General features: G+C 64.9%; 2 protein-coding genes across 3 annotated transcripts in view; both read right to left on the reverse strand.

The window, feature by feature from the left end:
* Window positions 1–1,892: 1,892 nt before the first annotated feature.
* FUT7 (fucosyltransferase 7) lies at window positions 1,893–4,578 on the reverse strand. 2 transcript variants are annotated; one of them, XM_011216598.3, is made up of 3 exons: window positions 4,428–4,578; window positions 3,592–3,728; window positions 1,893–3,499 (listed from the first exon to the last, which is right to left on the reverse strand). In XM_011216598.3, exons 2-3 carry the CDS (start codon window positions 3,602–3,604, stop codon window positions 2,484–2,486), a joined length of 1,029 nt encoding a protein of 342 aa, XP_011214900.1. In that variant the 5' UTR covers window positions 3,605–3,728; window positions 4,428–4,578; the 3' UTR covers window positions 1,893–2,483. The 2 variants fall into 2 exon arrangements, with proteins under 2 accessions (XP_011214900.1, XP_011214899.1); XM_011216597.3 differs by lacking the exon at window positions 4,428–4,578 and adding an exon at window positions 3,838–4,058.
* Window positions 4,579–9,024: 4,446 nt separating this feature from the next.
* NPDC1 (neural proliferation, differentiation and control 1) overlaps window positions 9,025–14,326 on the reverse strand; it is a 5,698-nt gene continuing 396 nt past the window's right edge. The window contains 8 exon segments of the mRNA XM_034664863.1: window positions 9,025–9,412; window positions 9,513–9,615; window positions 9,656–9,778; window positions 9,855–9,921; window positions 10,007–10,180; window positions 10,288–10,422; window positions 11,508–11,654; window positions 12,337–12,345. Coding sequence (XP_034520754.1) covers window positions 9,344–9,412; window positions 9,513–9,615; window positions 9,656–9,778; window positions 9,855–9,921; window positions 10,007–10,180; window positions 10,288–10,422; window positions 11,508–11,654; window positions 12,337–12,345 — 827 coding nt within the window. The 3' untranslated portion in view covers window positions 9,025–9,343.

Consider the following 14,326-nt stretch of genomic DNA (forward strand, 5'->3'; position numbering starts at 1 on the left):
GACCGGCTCCGCGCTGGCTCCGCCCCGGCGGCCGCGGTGACAGCCGCTCGCGCCCGCCCCCCGCCCGCGCCGCCCCCGCTTAAAGGCGCCGCGCTGCTCCTGTCGCCCGAGCCGCGTACGGAACCCCCGCCGCCCTCCCGGGCGGTTCCTGGAGCTCCACCCCGCCAGCCACGGAGGCCTCCTCGGTTGTCCCCATCTCGCCAGGCGTTGAAATGACGTGCCCCAGAGCTCACATCTAAGCCCCAGACTCACCCCCCCCCGGGGGCGCTCTTCTCCAGGGCCATCTGGCCGGCACGCAGCACCCCCGTTGGAAACCTCCCGCAGAGGCGCCCCAAGGTGCTCACTGGCTCCCAGGTCGCCCCGAGGGGATGCTGAGGGGGCGCACCACCTCCACGCGCCCGCGCAGAAGTGCTGAGGGCAGGAATTTCATCTGGACGTCAGAGCCAGGTCCCGGTCCCCAAGGTCACTGCCAGGCTGGAAGGGTGTAGCCGCCCACACGGGCGGAGGGGACAGCTCAGCCCTGGTGGAGATCCCACCTGTGCATGGCGGGCAGTGTCTGCCCTCGAGTCTTCAAGAATCAGCGTTCTGGCCCAACCAGGTGCTTCCTGACCCACGGCTCCTAAGGGAGGCGTGGGCGCTTGTGAGGGGGGCTGCAGGTGGGCTGTCCCACCGCTGTGAGAATTCCCTGTGTCCCTTGTGAATGAAACACTTGGTGACCAAGGGGCAGGCTGGGCCTGGCTGGGCTCTGGCCCAGGGAAGCAGTTCCCTGCAGGTGGGGTAGACGGGGTGCTGGAGGAGACTGAGGCTGCCCCCTCGGTGAGCGGCTCATTTCTCTCCCCACATCCGAAAGCGAGTCAGGACGCTGCAGGTGGAGTTTGGAGTGGACCGAATTACGCAGAAGCAGTTTGGTGCCTGGGGCAGCGAGGCTGCAGTGTCCCAGGGTGGACAGCAGAGGACAGCAGAGGGCAGGGAGCCCTGGTGGGTGGCTCTGACGGCTCCTCCCTGACTTCAGTCTCCTCACTTGCCAATGGGACGGGCAGGCCACGGGATGTCCAGTGTCAGGGGTGCACATCGAGGGCTCCCCTAAACTGNGGGGTGCACATCGAGGGCTCCCCTAAACTGAATGGCAGGCTTTGGGGGAACCACCGCTCCCTGCCCCTCCCCAGCTCCTTCTTTACAGTGGGGCAGAGCACAGGGAGCACAATCCCACATCCTTTCCCTGGTCATCACATGGGGCTAGGGCAGGACAGGAAGTCACTGGCAGGCCTTTCCCACAAGCCACTGTCAAGGCGGAGGGCAGCTTCCTGCCTCCACCTGCTGCCCACCCCCATCTGGGGCAGGGACAAATCCTGACCTCTGCCCCAGGGGAGCAGCCTGTTGGGGCCCCTATCTGCAGCACCAGCTTCTCTTCTCCCTCCCCCCACAGGCAGCCTGCCACAGGGGCTCCCCTGGCTGCGGCAGCGTGCTCGGTACCCCCGCTGCCCGTGTGGTCACCAGCCACCTGGCACAGCGAACGTTACATCACGAACCAGATCCTGCCGCACCCCAGACACATCTGCAGCCCGGAAATGAAATCCCAGGGCCTTGAAGACGAGGCGCCTTTGACACCCCCCCAGCCAGGTTTCAGATCTCGGCACCCCCTACTGTCCACCCACCCCGACCTTTTGGGGGTCAGGGAAGGCTCCCCGATGTCATGCCATTCTTTTAGCAGGGACTGAAGAAAGCTGGCAGCCGCAGGCAGAGCAGTGTGGGGGAGGGTTCCTCAAGCACCGGGAGCCCAGAGGCCTTGAGGAGGAGCCTGTGGGATCCCATCAGCACAAGGAGGCCTGTGGGGGGGGGGGGGGGTGAAGCACCAGGGGAAGGGCAGATAGGCCAAGACTCAGCACGCACCATTCTTGTCCTCCCTCTCTTTATTGATCGCTGCCCCTCCCAGAGCCGACTGCAGGCTGCAAGAAGGCCAACAACCTGGCCTGCTTGTCACGGTGTCCCCAGGGCCTGGCTCCAGCACGGTGGATGGTGTGCGTGATGTACCAGCGCTGCCCAAGCCAAGAGAGCTCGGTGACAGAGGAGGTCTGAGGGCCCAGCTTTTCCCCCAGAGACTGCAGGAGGGCCCTGCCTCTGGCCTCCCCCGGCCCGCGTCTGGGACAAGGATCCACCCGGGATTTTATCAAGGTGGGGAGGGAGGTCCTTGGAGGTCCTCGGGAGCCGGTATCTTTGATCAACTAGCCACAGGCACCCCCACTAACTCCCCACTCTCACCTTCACCCCCGAATGCCTGCTCCACTGCCCAGCAACCTCCTTCTCCAAGCAGCCTGCTCGGACCAGCCCATTCCCCCCTTACCCTCGCTTTCCAGCCTCCCACCCCAGTGTCTACACTAACCTGACGGGGGCCCGTGGGGGCCGGATGCCCGGTGGTTTGATTTCAACACCCAGCCTTCCACCCACAGCCACCCTCCTCTGCGTCCCCCTCTTCTGGCCAGAGCTCAGGCTTGGAACCAGCCCTTGAGGTCCTCGTAGACCTGGCCTCGAGGCAGGTGTGGGTATCGGGTGCAGATGGCACAGAAGCGCTCCCTCCAGTCCTCAAAGAGCCGCACGCGGAGCCGGGCTCGCCAGGCCAAGTAGTGCCGATAGCGGCTCTCGTTCATGCCAACCAGGAAAGAGGCCAGCTCTTGGGCCGTGCCGAAGTCGTCCACATGCACAAAGGCGTCAGCAGGTGTGAAGGCCTCGTAGGTGGCCCTCGGGGGCCCCAGCACCACAGGAACGGTCCCGGCTGCCAGCGCGTTGCGCCAGAACTTCTCGGTGATGTAGTCGCGGTGCTGCGAGTTCTCGAAAGACAGATAGAAGAGGTACCGGGCCACGGCGGGCAGCAGGCAGCTGGCGCACAGGGGCTTCCGGCTGGCACGGCCGAACACATCCACCTGCAGGTGGGGCGCCAGCTGCCGGTACAGCTGCACGCGCCGCTGCCGCTCCTGGAAGTTGCTGACCACCCAGGCTGCCACCCTCTTCTTGGCCGGCAGCGGCGGCACGGGCCCCTCGTGAGGCTCCAGCCGGCCGTAGGGCACAAAGATATCGGAGTCTTGCCGGTAGCTCAGCACCCAGTTAAAGATGCCACCGAGGCGGCCGAGGCCGTGGGTGTGGCTGGGCGACTCCATGGAGGCCCACACCCAGGGCTGCCCACGCGGCCGGCTGGCCAGGGGCAGGCGGGCCCGCTGGGTCTGCAGCTCGCGGTGGTGGAAGACCACAGCATCTGCGCTGGCCAGCAGGCTGTGGTCGGTGCTCAGGTGGCAGCGGGCCACACCGTAGCTGATGCAGGTGTTGCTGGGCAGCTCTGGGGGCCGGTCGGTGAAGGGCCAGTGCCAGACGAGGATGACGAGCGTGGGTGGTGGCACGGGGACTCCCACAGGAGTTGACCCGAGTAGCCACAGGAGCCACAGGGCGGAAAGCAGGGCGGCTCCAGCCAGGGCCGCCAAGGCCCGGAGCCTCTGGGAGGGGCCGCACCCTACACAGGACATAGGAGGAGATGCTGTCTTCCCAGGGTCGCCCACGGCCCCATCTTCCCAGCCCACGTCTCCCCGAAGGCCAGACACTCACCAGCACGATTCATCTGAGCGCCCAGAATCAGCCACCCAGACGCCCAAGGATCTCAAATCACAGCCACCACTAGGCAGAGGCGTCTGCAATCACGGCGGCACCCGCGCTCTGCCGACCTGGAAGCACTGCCCTTTCATCTGCCCGAGACACAGAAAGCAGGCTATCTTCCTGCTCCTGCCCCGCCCCTGCCCCCCCCCCCCGCGCCTGGGAGGTGACCTTTGGCATCAACCGCCACCCTCACCCCACCTCCCACTCTAATCCTCTAGCTGCTGGGGGTAGAAGGGGCGCCATCCAGAGCCCAATGTCAGGCCCCCCCCACCCCTGCTGGGCTCTGAAGCGGCCTGGGGATGAGCAGCTGGGAAGGCAAGACAGGAGACGCCGTCCCAGGTGGAGGTGGCCCCTGGACACAAGGACCCAGTCGCTGCCCGCTGCCTGCCGCCCAGGCCCCGGAAGGCAGGGCGCACTTCCCCTGGGGGCGGCGCGGAGCCCCAGGCCAGCACTGCCCCTCCTGCGGTGGCATCACCCACTTCCCCTGCTCAACGCCAGCTCGTGCGGCTCGCAGACCCTCGCGTTGCAGGTGCGCTGTGCTCGGCTCTCCGCCAGCAGGCTGAGGTTTCTCCCTTGGCTTCTGAGTGGGCTGCCCCACCCCCACCTCACCCCCGCCACGGCGAGGACACCTCGTCCTGGAACTCAGATTCCCAGAGCGGGGGTCTCTGTCCCGGGGTCCCAGGAGTGCCAGTCCCCATGAGGCCACTGCACAGGCCCATACAGGGCAGACGGCAGGCTGGACCTGGCCCCAGGGTGGGCTGCGGGGCCGCTGTGCTTTCTTTCCTCACCCAAGGACACGTGTCCACAGAAGTCCCACGGTCCTGGCCAGCCTGGGAAGAGCTGCTGATACTGACGGGCAGGGATGTGTGCAGGGGCCTGCCCTTGGGGACTCCAGGGCTCCTCCTCCAGGCCCCACAGCCCAGGATGGGGGTGGCGACAGAGAGGGGGCTTTCCAGACTGGAAAGGGAAGGAGTCGTTGTGTCCCTGGTGTGGGCAGGTAGGGGGCTGGCGCCTGCCCCAGGAAAAAAAAGGCAGAAGTCCAGGGGCCTTCTCCTTCCCCCACCCCTACCCTCTGACCAGCCCTGGGGGCCCAGGCCTGGAGGTCAAGTTCCTTCCCCTTCTGCTCCAGTTCCTCTGAGCTGGAGATAGGCAAGTCAGCATGATCAGACTTCCCCGAGCTCTGACCTGCTCCCCACTCAGCCAAGCTGGTGCCCTGTCAGCTTCCTTCCCCCTGGCCAGACGCTTCTGGGTCCTGGATGTGGAGGGCAAGGACTGGCTCTCACGTTCAGCATCTGGACGCCTCCGGGATGCGGGTCGTGGAAGGAAGCGCAAACAGGAACCACGGCCCGGGTCCGCTGCCCCTCGCCATCCTGGGGGGCCTTCCACCACCCCACTGTCCCCCTCCTGCTTCACTCTTGGGCGCCTGGGGCTGCTGGCCTCCTCCAGCTCCGGCCCTCAGTGAGGACCAGACTGCAATCAGGATGGGGCCAGGGAGCTGGCCTTGCAACCCAGAGGAGACAGGAGAGTGCAGGAGAGCGGGCAGCTCGGCATCTCCGAGGCTCCCCAGCCCCTGCAAAACCTCTGAGCTGTGCGGTGGGGCTTTCGCAACGTCCACGGAGGGAAGGGAGGCTGCAGGATCTGGCGGAAACCATCTGGTGGCCTGTGGTGTGGATGCAGCTGCCAGGCCTGACTCCCCGCTGGTGGGCACCAGGGCCTGACCAGAGCCGGCGGCTGTGGCCAGCCCTTGTCCCTTTGGCTGCCCAATGGTTAGGGAGACGACCACGGTGGCACTGGGCCTTTGGCCCCACTGTGGCATCTCTTCCCTGGCAGGGGGACCACAGAACAGCCACGCCCTGGCTTCCGGCCTTACTTCAGCCCATGTCTCCTTGGGGCGGGCACCCTGCAGGTGGTGAAGTATGTGGGAAGGAGCCAATCCCGCTTCTGTCTGCCAGTGCCCCTGCCCTTCCTGTTTGCATGGCCAGGCTGTCCGGGGCCCTTGCCACAGGCCTCACCCATACCCACAGACTGCTCCCTTCCTGGGTGGATTTGAAGGAGCCTCCCCCTCCTCTGCCCTGGGTCTGCTGCTCCCCCACCCCCCGGTCACACGCCTGCCAGCGCGGGTTGGCAACCACAGGGCCCCTATCGTGGGAACGTGCTGGCTGGGAAATGGGGCCCCGAGATTTGGCCCAAAAACAGGTCAGAGTGAGAGGCTCTCAGAGGGAAGCGAAGAAGGTGAGACAGCATGAGTCAAAGGGAAAGTGGGGGCCTCATCCTTGTGTCTCACCCCAGGCCCCGTGACTCACTGGGACGCAGGTGGGCACCCATCTCCAGCTCCACAGCCCATGAGCATCTCCGAATCAGGAGCACACCGTCACTCCCGCAGCCGAGCCCTGAGGCTGCTGCAGGGCCAGCCTCCTGGGGGGGCACCCGCTGGAGAAACCACAACCAGAAGGAGGCCAGGCCACTGGCCTGCTGACCGTCTCCCCCTTGCAGACAACTGCACCTAGGGCGGTGGTGGGGCAGACCTGGCCTTAGCCCCAGCCTGGCGGTGCCTCAGGGACAGAGGGCCGGAGCCTCGCTGCCCACCCGCCCCAAGGGTGAGCCTGAGCAAGGCCGAGTCCACAGGTGAGCCCCGAAGGCCCCCTGCCGGCCGAGCTCCACAGTCGTCTGGCTCCTGCAGAGGGAGCCGGCACACCCTTTACTGCCAAGGACAAGCTGAGCAGAGGGTTCAGGGACCGCCTCCGGAAGGTGGGTGCAGAGAGGGGCAGGTAGCCGGCGAGCTCCCAGGTTGGGGGTGTAGCGCAAGGGCTGTGCGGGGAGCCAGCTGCGGCGGGGGTGGACGGGCGTCTCTCCTGTCTGGAGCTGTGGAGGACACAGGTGCGGGCCAGCAGGGCAGCGCCCGCTCTCCTGCTCCTTCCCCTCCTGCCCAGGCGGGCAGGGGGGGGTGCGCATATTACTTGCTTATCCAGGAGCAGCTGCAGGGTCTCTGTGCCCGGAGCTGAGTTTGGCTCTGCTCTTTCCTATCTGCACGACACGTGCCCTGGGGGCCAGCTCACCTGGCGTTGGGGTGTCTGGGTGACTGGGAATCCAGGACCAGCCCAGCCAGCTACCCAGGCTGACATGAAAGTGTGTCTGACCTGCAGGAGGAGAGTATCACCTCCTGGAGTCCGTAGATGGAAAGGTTCCCACCTCATAGGGTCTTGGCTAAGGGACCACAACACCCCACATTCTGTGCCCAGCGTGGTCTGACCCCCAGGGTCTCGCAGGCATGGTGGTGTCCCCAAAGAGATGAGTGTCACCTCAGGGTCTGTGCTGGGCTGTAGGAATGTCACCCTTTGTCATCTATGCTCAGACAGGATGCCAAGCCGGGGAAGGCGGGCTAAGGGGCGGAAGCACAGTGGGCTCTGAGGGCAGAGATGAGATCGGGCTTTTGTACCAAGAAGGTCACTTTTGAGCCGGGGGCCCTGGGATGGCAGCGGGAATGGCAGCAGGGGGCTCTGAGGCTACAGGTGGTGCAGAGAAAGGTAACGGGCCCCTTGCCCAGGATTGGGGTCTCCAGAGTCCCTGTGGAGATAGGGCTTCCCTGGACCCTAGGCCCCCGCTGCAGAGCAGCCCAGTGCACTCTGGGACAAAGTCTGGTTGTAGAAATTCAGACAAAAGCAGGGACTGACTGGCTCTGTCTGAGCTAGCCTGAGGCCGATGGAAGCCAACGGAAGCAGGTGGGCTGCTGAGTGGGCTGCTGAGATGCTTAGGGCCCTGTGCCAGGTAAGCCGGCTGAGGGAGACCCCACCGCAGGGAGGAGCCCAAGCCCTGCCCTCTCCTCCCTGGCCCAGAGATTCCCATCCTGTCTCACTGCAGCTGCTCTGGAAGGGGGGCCCTCCTGCCTGAGGCCCCTGAGACTAGGCAGCCAGCGAGGGTCCCGGGGACAGGTCGGGAGCCTCTGAGAAGCTAGAAAAGCCCGGGTGCCTGCTCTCTGCCCAGGTCAGGCCCACGGGAAGTGTCAAAGACAAGCGTCTTGACACTCCACCTGACCCCAGATACCAAGGGGAACCTCCCGGACCTGGGTATGTGGGTGCCAGCCGGTGAGCCAGACTGCCTGGGCCTCTTGAGTGAGGCTGGGACTGCTCCACGCCCCATTTCCTCCCTGGCTACCTTCCCTGATGGCACAGATAAGTGATGGTGGACTGGCGAGGCTCTCCAGCCTGCCCTCACCTCACACAGGTTCCCAGCTCCCATGCCTCCTGCCATCTCCCATACCAGTGCACAGAAAGGAAACTGAGGCTCCCAGCTGAGGGCCAGCCCAAGGCTACAGTCCAGGAGTCGGGGTGGAGGGGAGAGACTTCCTAGTCTGGATGGGCCCTGGCCTTAGAGATGTAATGTTTTAGGACAAGCCACTCGCTCCAAGCAGGGGCAAACCCATTTCCCCCAGCCCAGCCCACCGGCCCCTCCTCAGGAACTCATCTGTCCCAAATGGACCTTGTTTTCCCCTCTCAGGGCTGCCCCCATCTATCCAGGGGCCAGAAGTTCAGTATTCTCTGGACACCCACCCCCTAGAAACCACCAAGGGGCTTCTGCACCCAACCTTTTCCCCTCCCCACCCTCAGTGGGGCAGACAGGTCCGATCCCTGCACTCCATTCACAGCAGGCCCTGCTAGTCCCTGAGTCCCAGAAGCCCCTCTCCCCACCCCGCCTCTGCACCGTTGATCACACAGTGCAGCCCCGAGTTCTGAGCCTTCACCTGAAGGTTGTTCTTCCTTTCCACCAGCCTCCTTGCTCCTGGCTGGGTGGCTGGGGGGTGGGCCACCACCCAGCTCCTGACGTTCAGGGTCCCTGCTGCCTCTCCCTCCTCACCCGGCCCACCCTGACCGCCTTGTGTGGGGACTGTGTCCTTTAGATCCCTCAGCCCCAAATGTGCTGCAAGGGCCTCTATGGTTCCTGTCACAAACCCACACCCAGGGCCTGCATCCTCTTCCCTGACTTCTGGCCCAGGTGGACAGCCGCAGAGATGGAGGTCGGGTGTCCACTGCCCTCACACCCTTGCTCTTTTCAGCGTACATGGAATGGGACCTTTTGGGGAGTGGTACCAACTCCAGACCAGCCTGGCTCTATACCTCACTCCTCCCCTCCCCTACTTAGACAGAAGTTTCAGTAGGGGTGAGGTCTACAGGAGGAAAAGGGTGGGGGTGATCCTGTGCTGGTAGAAAAATAAAGCCTCTCTTACCCAGCAGGGGGCGAGAAGGCCTTTGCAAGCAGAAGCAGGGGCACAGAGATGCACCCCCGCCATCTCTGAGAGTGGGGGAGGAAGCCCCAGGCCTCCACCACAGGGTTCATCCACCACGGCCCCAGATGGTGGGATGGAGGTCAGTCTCCAGTACACCAAGATGATGGGTTTGAAATGTATTTTAATTGGTTTTGTTTCCAGGATTCCTCATCCATGCCTGGTCTCAGGGTTCTCCCTAGCCCCATTTCAGGGTTCAGACTCAAGAGGACAGGTGCAAGAAGAAAGAGAAGGTCCCTGGCAGAAGGGGGTTGAGTCTCCTCAATAAGGGGTTCCCGCCCCCACCCCACCCCCACCCCTGTGCCCGGGCCCAGCCACAAGCACGCCCACTGTCAGAACAAGGTCTCTTTAATGGGAAACGCTGAGCCCTACCCCTCCCCACCCGTGGGCCATGCAGTCCGGGAGAAGGGAGCGGCAGCCTTCAGGTCACTGCGGCAGGGGCGCGGACAGCGAGGAGTGGTCGAACAGCGGGTTCCGGACCTCCATCTCTCCGGTCTGTGAAGGCCAGTGTCAGGCAGGCGGGGGATGAGGGCGCACGGGGGAGTCCCCACCCCACTCCCACCGCCCGGCCCGGGGCTCCTGCCGCAGGACTCACCGGGGCCAGGCCCGGGCACTCATACACCGTGAAATCACCGTCCTCGTTCTCCTCGTCTGAGGACAACGACTCCAGCTCCTTGGGCGGCTCTTTATGNGCCGGGCTGCGCGGGGAGAGGGCAGGGGGGGTCAGGCCGCGGCGGCTACGGCCGGAGGGGCGGGGACGGGGCGGGTCCACGCACCGAGATCCCGGGCGTCGCGGGGGAGCCCGGCGCCTGCGGGGCCGCGTAGTCGGCCTTCTGGGTCAGGCGGATGTCTCGCTGCAGCCTGCGGGGAGTGGAGCCTGAGACCCGCGGAGTCGCCGCCCGCCGTCCCCCGTCCGCCTGGCCCGCCCCGAGCTCACCTGCACCAGCAGAGAGCGGCCACGGCGAGGGCGGCCGCGCCGGCTACCGAGCACGCCACGACGAGCACTGCGGGGAGGGGGCGCGGTGAGGGCGGCCTTCCGGGCGGGACCCTGCCCCCGGCCCACCGAGACCTACGGACCTACAGACCTACCGAGGGCGAGTCCGTCACCGCGCCCGCCCCGGGGCTCCAAGGGGGCCACGTGCACCGGCACAGACGACACAGAGGAGCCCAAGGTGGTGTGAGGCGTGGGTGCAGGGGCTCCCCGAGTGGAGGGGGGGCTCAGGTCAGGGCCCTGGCGGCGCTCTGAGAGCCCCAGGGTGGCTGCTGCAGAGAGAAGGCAAGTTAGAACACTAGGCCCAGCCTGGGGTCAAAAGCGGTGGGGAGCCGGGGAGGCCCCCCCCCCAACCCGGGGGTAGTGGGCTGGGTCTCACCAGGCTCCAGCTGCCGCTGTCCCCCTTCAGGCTGGGGCTGGGCCGTGAGCATGGAGTGCTGAGGCTCCTGCCGGGCCAGCTCCTGGGCCAGGAAGTCAATCTCATCTTCCAGTCTGGGCCTGGGCAGGCTCTCCCCTGGAGAGGGCGAGGGGCCATCAGGTGGAGAGGCCCCCAGCCCTGCCCTGGCAACAGCAGCTGCAGGTGACCCTCCAGAGGATCTGAGGTCCATCCAGGAGCCAGACCCCCCACCCAAGGCCTCCTCCTCCCTCCAGGCTCCTCATAGGCATGGTGGTGGCCAGAGGACCAGGTACCAGCCTGCAACCCCTGGCCATCCTGGGTTGACTTGGTGACAGCTGAAGACAGTCCATGTGAGCAGCAGCTTTCCCAGGAAAGTAGGAGTGGGGGGCAATGGAGTGGAGGTGTCAGGGGAATGCGTAAAGGCCAGAACGAAAAGGGAAGGGGTGCCCCTGTTGCCCATGCATCACTCCGCCCCTTCTCTACCAAGACAGGAAGAAGAGGGGATAGGCCCCATTCTGTCCCCCCCACCCCTACTAGTTAATCAGTAGGAACTGAGAGCAGCTGTCGGGATGGGGCTGGTGGCTGGGCCCCCCTTTGTCCCTGCCACAGGCCCCACAGTCCAGACAGAGGCTCCCAGTAGACATTCTGCAGAGCAGGGAAAGATCAGAGTGCCTGCCACCTTCTAAAGCAGGCCTGTCCATCTCATTCCCCGGTCCCCCTCACTGCTAGGAATGTGCTCCTCCTCCAGGAAGGTCCTCCTGCCCAGCCGACTTCAGCACCCCCAGCACCCCTCTGTAATGCCCCATCACACCTGAAGTCATTCAGCATCTGGCTGGCTGTCCAGACATTCTGGGCTCAGATCGCGGGGTGAGGCACACAGATTGCACAGGAAGAGCGAGCCATGGAGAAAGAGGCCACACGGGGCAGGGGGCCCGGGGTGGGGGGATGGGGAACTCCACTCCTTCTCTCCTGGGATCACCCCAGCATTTCACACCGGACACCCCTTGCCGTGGCAGGGGCTAACTGCCCACGCCTCGGCCTGCTGCCAGGCTCTGGGCTGCTGCTCTTCGGAAAGATCACCAGGCCACTGGGAGACATACTCGTCTCCAGCACCCAAGGAAGCTCAGCGGACCCAGGCGCGGAGGCTGAGTGGCAAACGTATCAGGGCAGCAGAGGGGGAAGCACATCCTTCTCTCCCGTACCCACAGGCCGGTGCATCCTGGGCACACAGAGCCCTTGTTGGTCTTCCTGGAAGGGCTGAAGACAGGGCCCACAGACATGCGCGCCTGGGGGGCACCGTGCCCTCCTCTTCAGGGCGCAGTCCAGGCTCCCAGGACAGGCAGCTGCATCTAGGAAGAAAGCAGAAGCCAGAGTCCGATCACCGCCCTGCTCAGCTCAGCCCCTGCGCAGAGGCGGTCCTGCCCTGGCCACCCCTCCCCCACAGAGCTGACCCGGTCTGGCCTGGCTCCGGCCATTGTTCTGGGCAGGCCCTTCCTCTCAACAGCCAGAGATCAGGACCAGGAAGACAAGCAGTCCCGACACTTATCGGAACTCCCCTGCCCCACCCACTCCCTAGAGTCCACGTTCCAGGCTGGGCGGAAGCTGTCCCTCACTGTCTGGGCGGCACCAGCTTTCCTGGCCAGGGCTGTGCAGCCCTGTAGGTCCTGCCTCCCATCTCAACATGCCCCGAGCAAGCCCCAGACCCTCCATCCAGACTGGGAGCCCTAGAAGGTGGGGCCCAAGTCTCACCCACCTCTCCCACCACCTCAGGGCTGCCCTGCAAGTCCCATCATGTCATCCCACAGCCCTACAGAGAGCTGGAAGATGGCACAGAATAAGGAAAGACAGTCACTCCCCCTGTCTGATCTCTGGCTTGTGTCCAGAGCGCAGAGAAGCTGCTGGGTTGGAAAGACCTAGAATGGGGTCAGCAAGTCTCACTTGCTTGAAATACAAAAGCCAGGCCAGGGTCACTCCCACCGGGTCGCTCATACTGCCAGGGACTGGGGAGTCCCTGGGACTTTTGGCGCAAACTGTCATGTCCTGTATAGATGGCCAATGGGTCCCATCCTGATGCTGGGGGATGGAAAGCAGTGGCCCTCTATGCCTCAGTTTCCCTTCTGGGATACAGAAGGTGAGTTGCCTCAAAGCTAGGGAATGCCCTGAGGCCTGGGACACTGGCCCCCGTTACAGGGCAGCAGAGCCAGAGGACCCAGGAAGATACCCAGCAGGACTGTCAGTCCTGGTTGGGGAGGCAGGGATGGGGTGTCTCTGGAGGACCAGGATTATTCCTCTCGGCCTAGCCCCCACCCCACACTGCAGGAGGGCCACTAGGGCCCAAGGTACGTGGGGGATCAGGGAGTGCTGACTCTGTCCTTCTCCAGACCTTGGCTGGCCTGACTCGGTTTCCTTGGTAACCTGACACTCCCAGCCTCCGGTCTGTAGGCAGGAAGTTCCAGCAGCCCTTGCAGCCGGCAGGCGGACTGCCATCCAACAGACCCCCACCCTGTACTGCGTGGATCAGGCACCAGATCCCCACCCTGTACTACGTGGATCAGGCACCAGACCCCCACCCTGTACTACGTGGATGAGGCACCAGACCCCCACCCTGTACTGCGTGGATCAGGCACCAGTACCAGAGAGCTGGCCTGGGGCGTGGGCTAGTTAAACGTTAAGCGTGGGCCAGCACATCAGTCTGAACCCCACCCACCAGCTGGGGTGCCTGGGGAGTTAGGCAGTCCTGCTGCAGGTGCTGAGAACCCAGAATGCGCAGGCCAAGGGTGGAGGCCTGAGGTACCAAGCTAGTTCCAGGGTCTGGGTTCCAGAGGCCTCCCTACACTCCCAAGCCCCCAGCCTAGAAAGACAGGGCTGCTGCCTGGCTAACCCTGGGCAAGTCCCCACTCCCGCCTCAGGGTGCAGGGAGAGATCCCAGGAACAGCGGCAGCTGGAGAGTGGCTGGCACCACACCCAGCATCTGGGAGCGTTCATAACGCTAATGAGCAGCTGGGACGGCACCAGCCCACCCCAGGGGCTCGGCACAGAGGCCACACTCCATTTCCTCAGGAGGCCCCACCCTGCATGCCCCAGAGCCAGGTTCTCCGCAGGCAGCCTCCATTATCCTTGGCCAGCCGTGCTCTCGCCTCCTGTTCAGGGGTGCCATGTACAGGAGGAGGCCTGCCCTGGTGTGGCCTCTTGGGGCCACACAGAGCCACAAGGCCCACGCTGGCATTCCAGCTGTGCCACCTACCAGTCACTTAACTTCTTTGTACCTCAGTTTTCTCATCTGTAAAACGGGCTAAGAATAGCACCCGTCCTATGTTGCTGCCAGAAGTAAATGAATGTATGAGCACAGTCTCCCGGTTCAGCCCTGGGGTGGGGGTGCGTTTTGGATCCTGGGTTCCTGCAGACTTGCTGGCCTGGAGCCTCGGTGCCCATCTGGGAAGCAGGGCGGGTCTCGGACCCTGGAGTCCTCAAGGTCTGCCCCTAGTGCGTATGAGGGCCCTCGAGGGCAGCGCCTCCTGCCCCCCGCTGAAGCCGGAACAAGCCGCTAAGCCTGGGACTGTTCAGACTCCCCCACGGCTGCAAAACAAGGTTCGTGCCCAACACCACCTGAGGCATGGGGACAGGCAGACCGGCACTGCGACCCCGACCCCAGGACAGACACCAGCAGCAGGGCCGGCAGGCACCCAGGGCCAGGCCCGCACCCGCGGAGCCCAAGAAGACGCGCCCAGGACAGATTCCCAGCGGCGGGCCCACCCGGAGAGAACGCTCCTCGGACACAGACACAGAACAAGCCCACGGATCAGAGACAAAGACAAGACGCGCGTGAACTTCAGCGTCGCCGCCAGGAACCCAGGAGAAGCCCCATCCGGCGGAGCCCTTCGGTGGCCGGGGCGCCGCGCCCTCCGGGCCGGGCCTGTTTACCCCATCCCGGGCGAGGCGGGGTCTGCGGCCCGGGCGAGGGCGGCGGCGGGGAGGGTGACGGCGCCGCGCAGCCGGGCGATCCCGGGCCCGGGGAGCCCCG

This window comes from Ailuropoda melanoleuca, chromosome 7, assembly GCF_002007445.2.
Source record: "Ailuropoda melanoleuca isolate Jingjing chromosome 7, ASM200744v2, whole genome shotgun sequence".
In the NCBI taxonomy this organism is placed as follows: domain Eukaryota; kingdom Metazoa; phylum Chordata; class Mammalia; order Carnivora; family Ursidae; genus Ailuropoda; species Ailuropoda melanoleuca.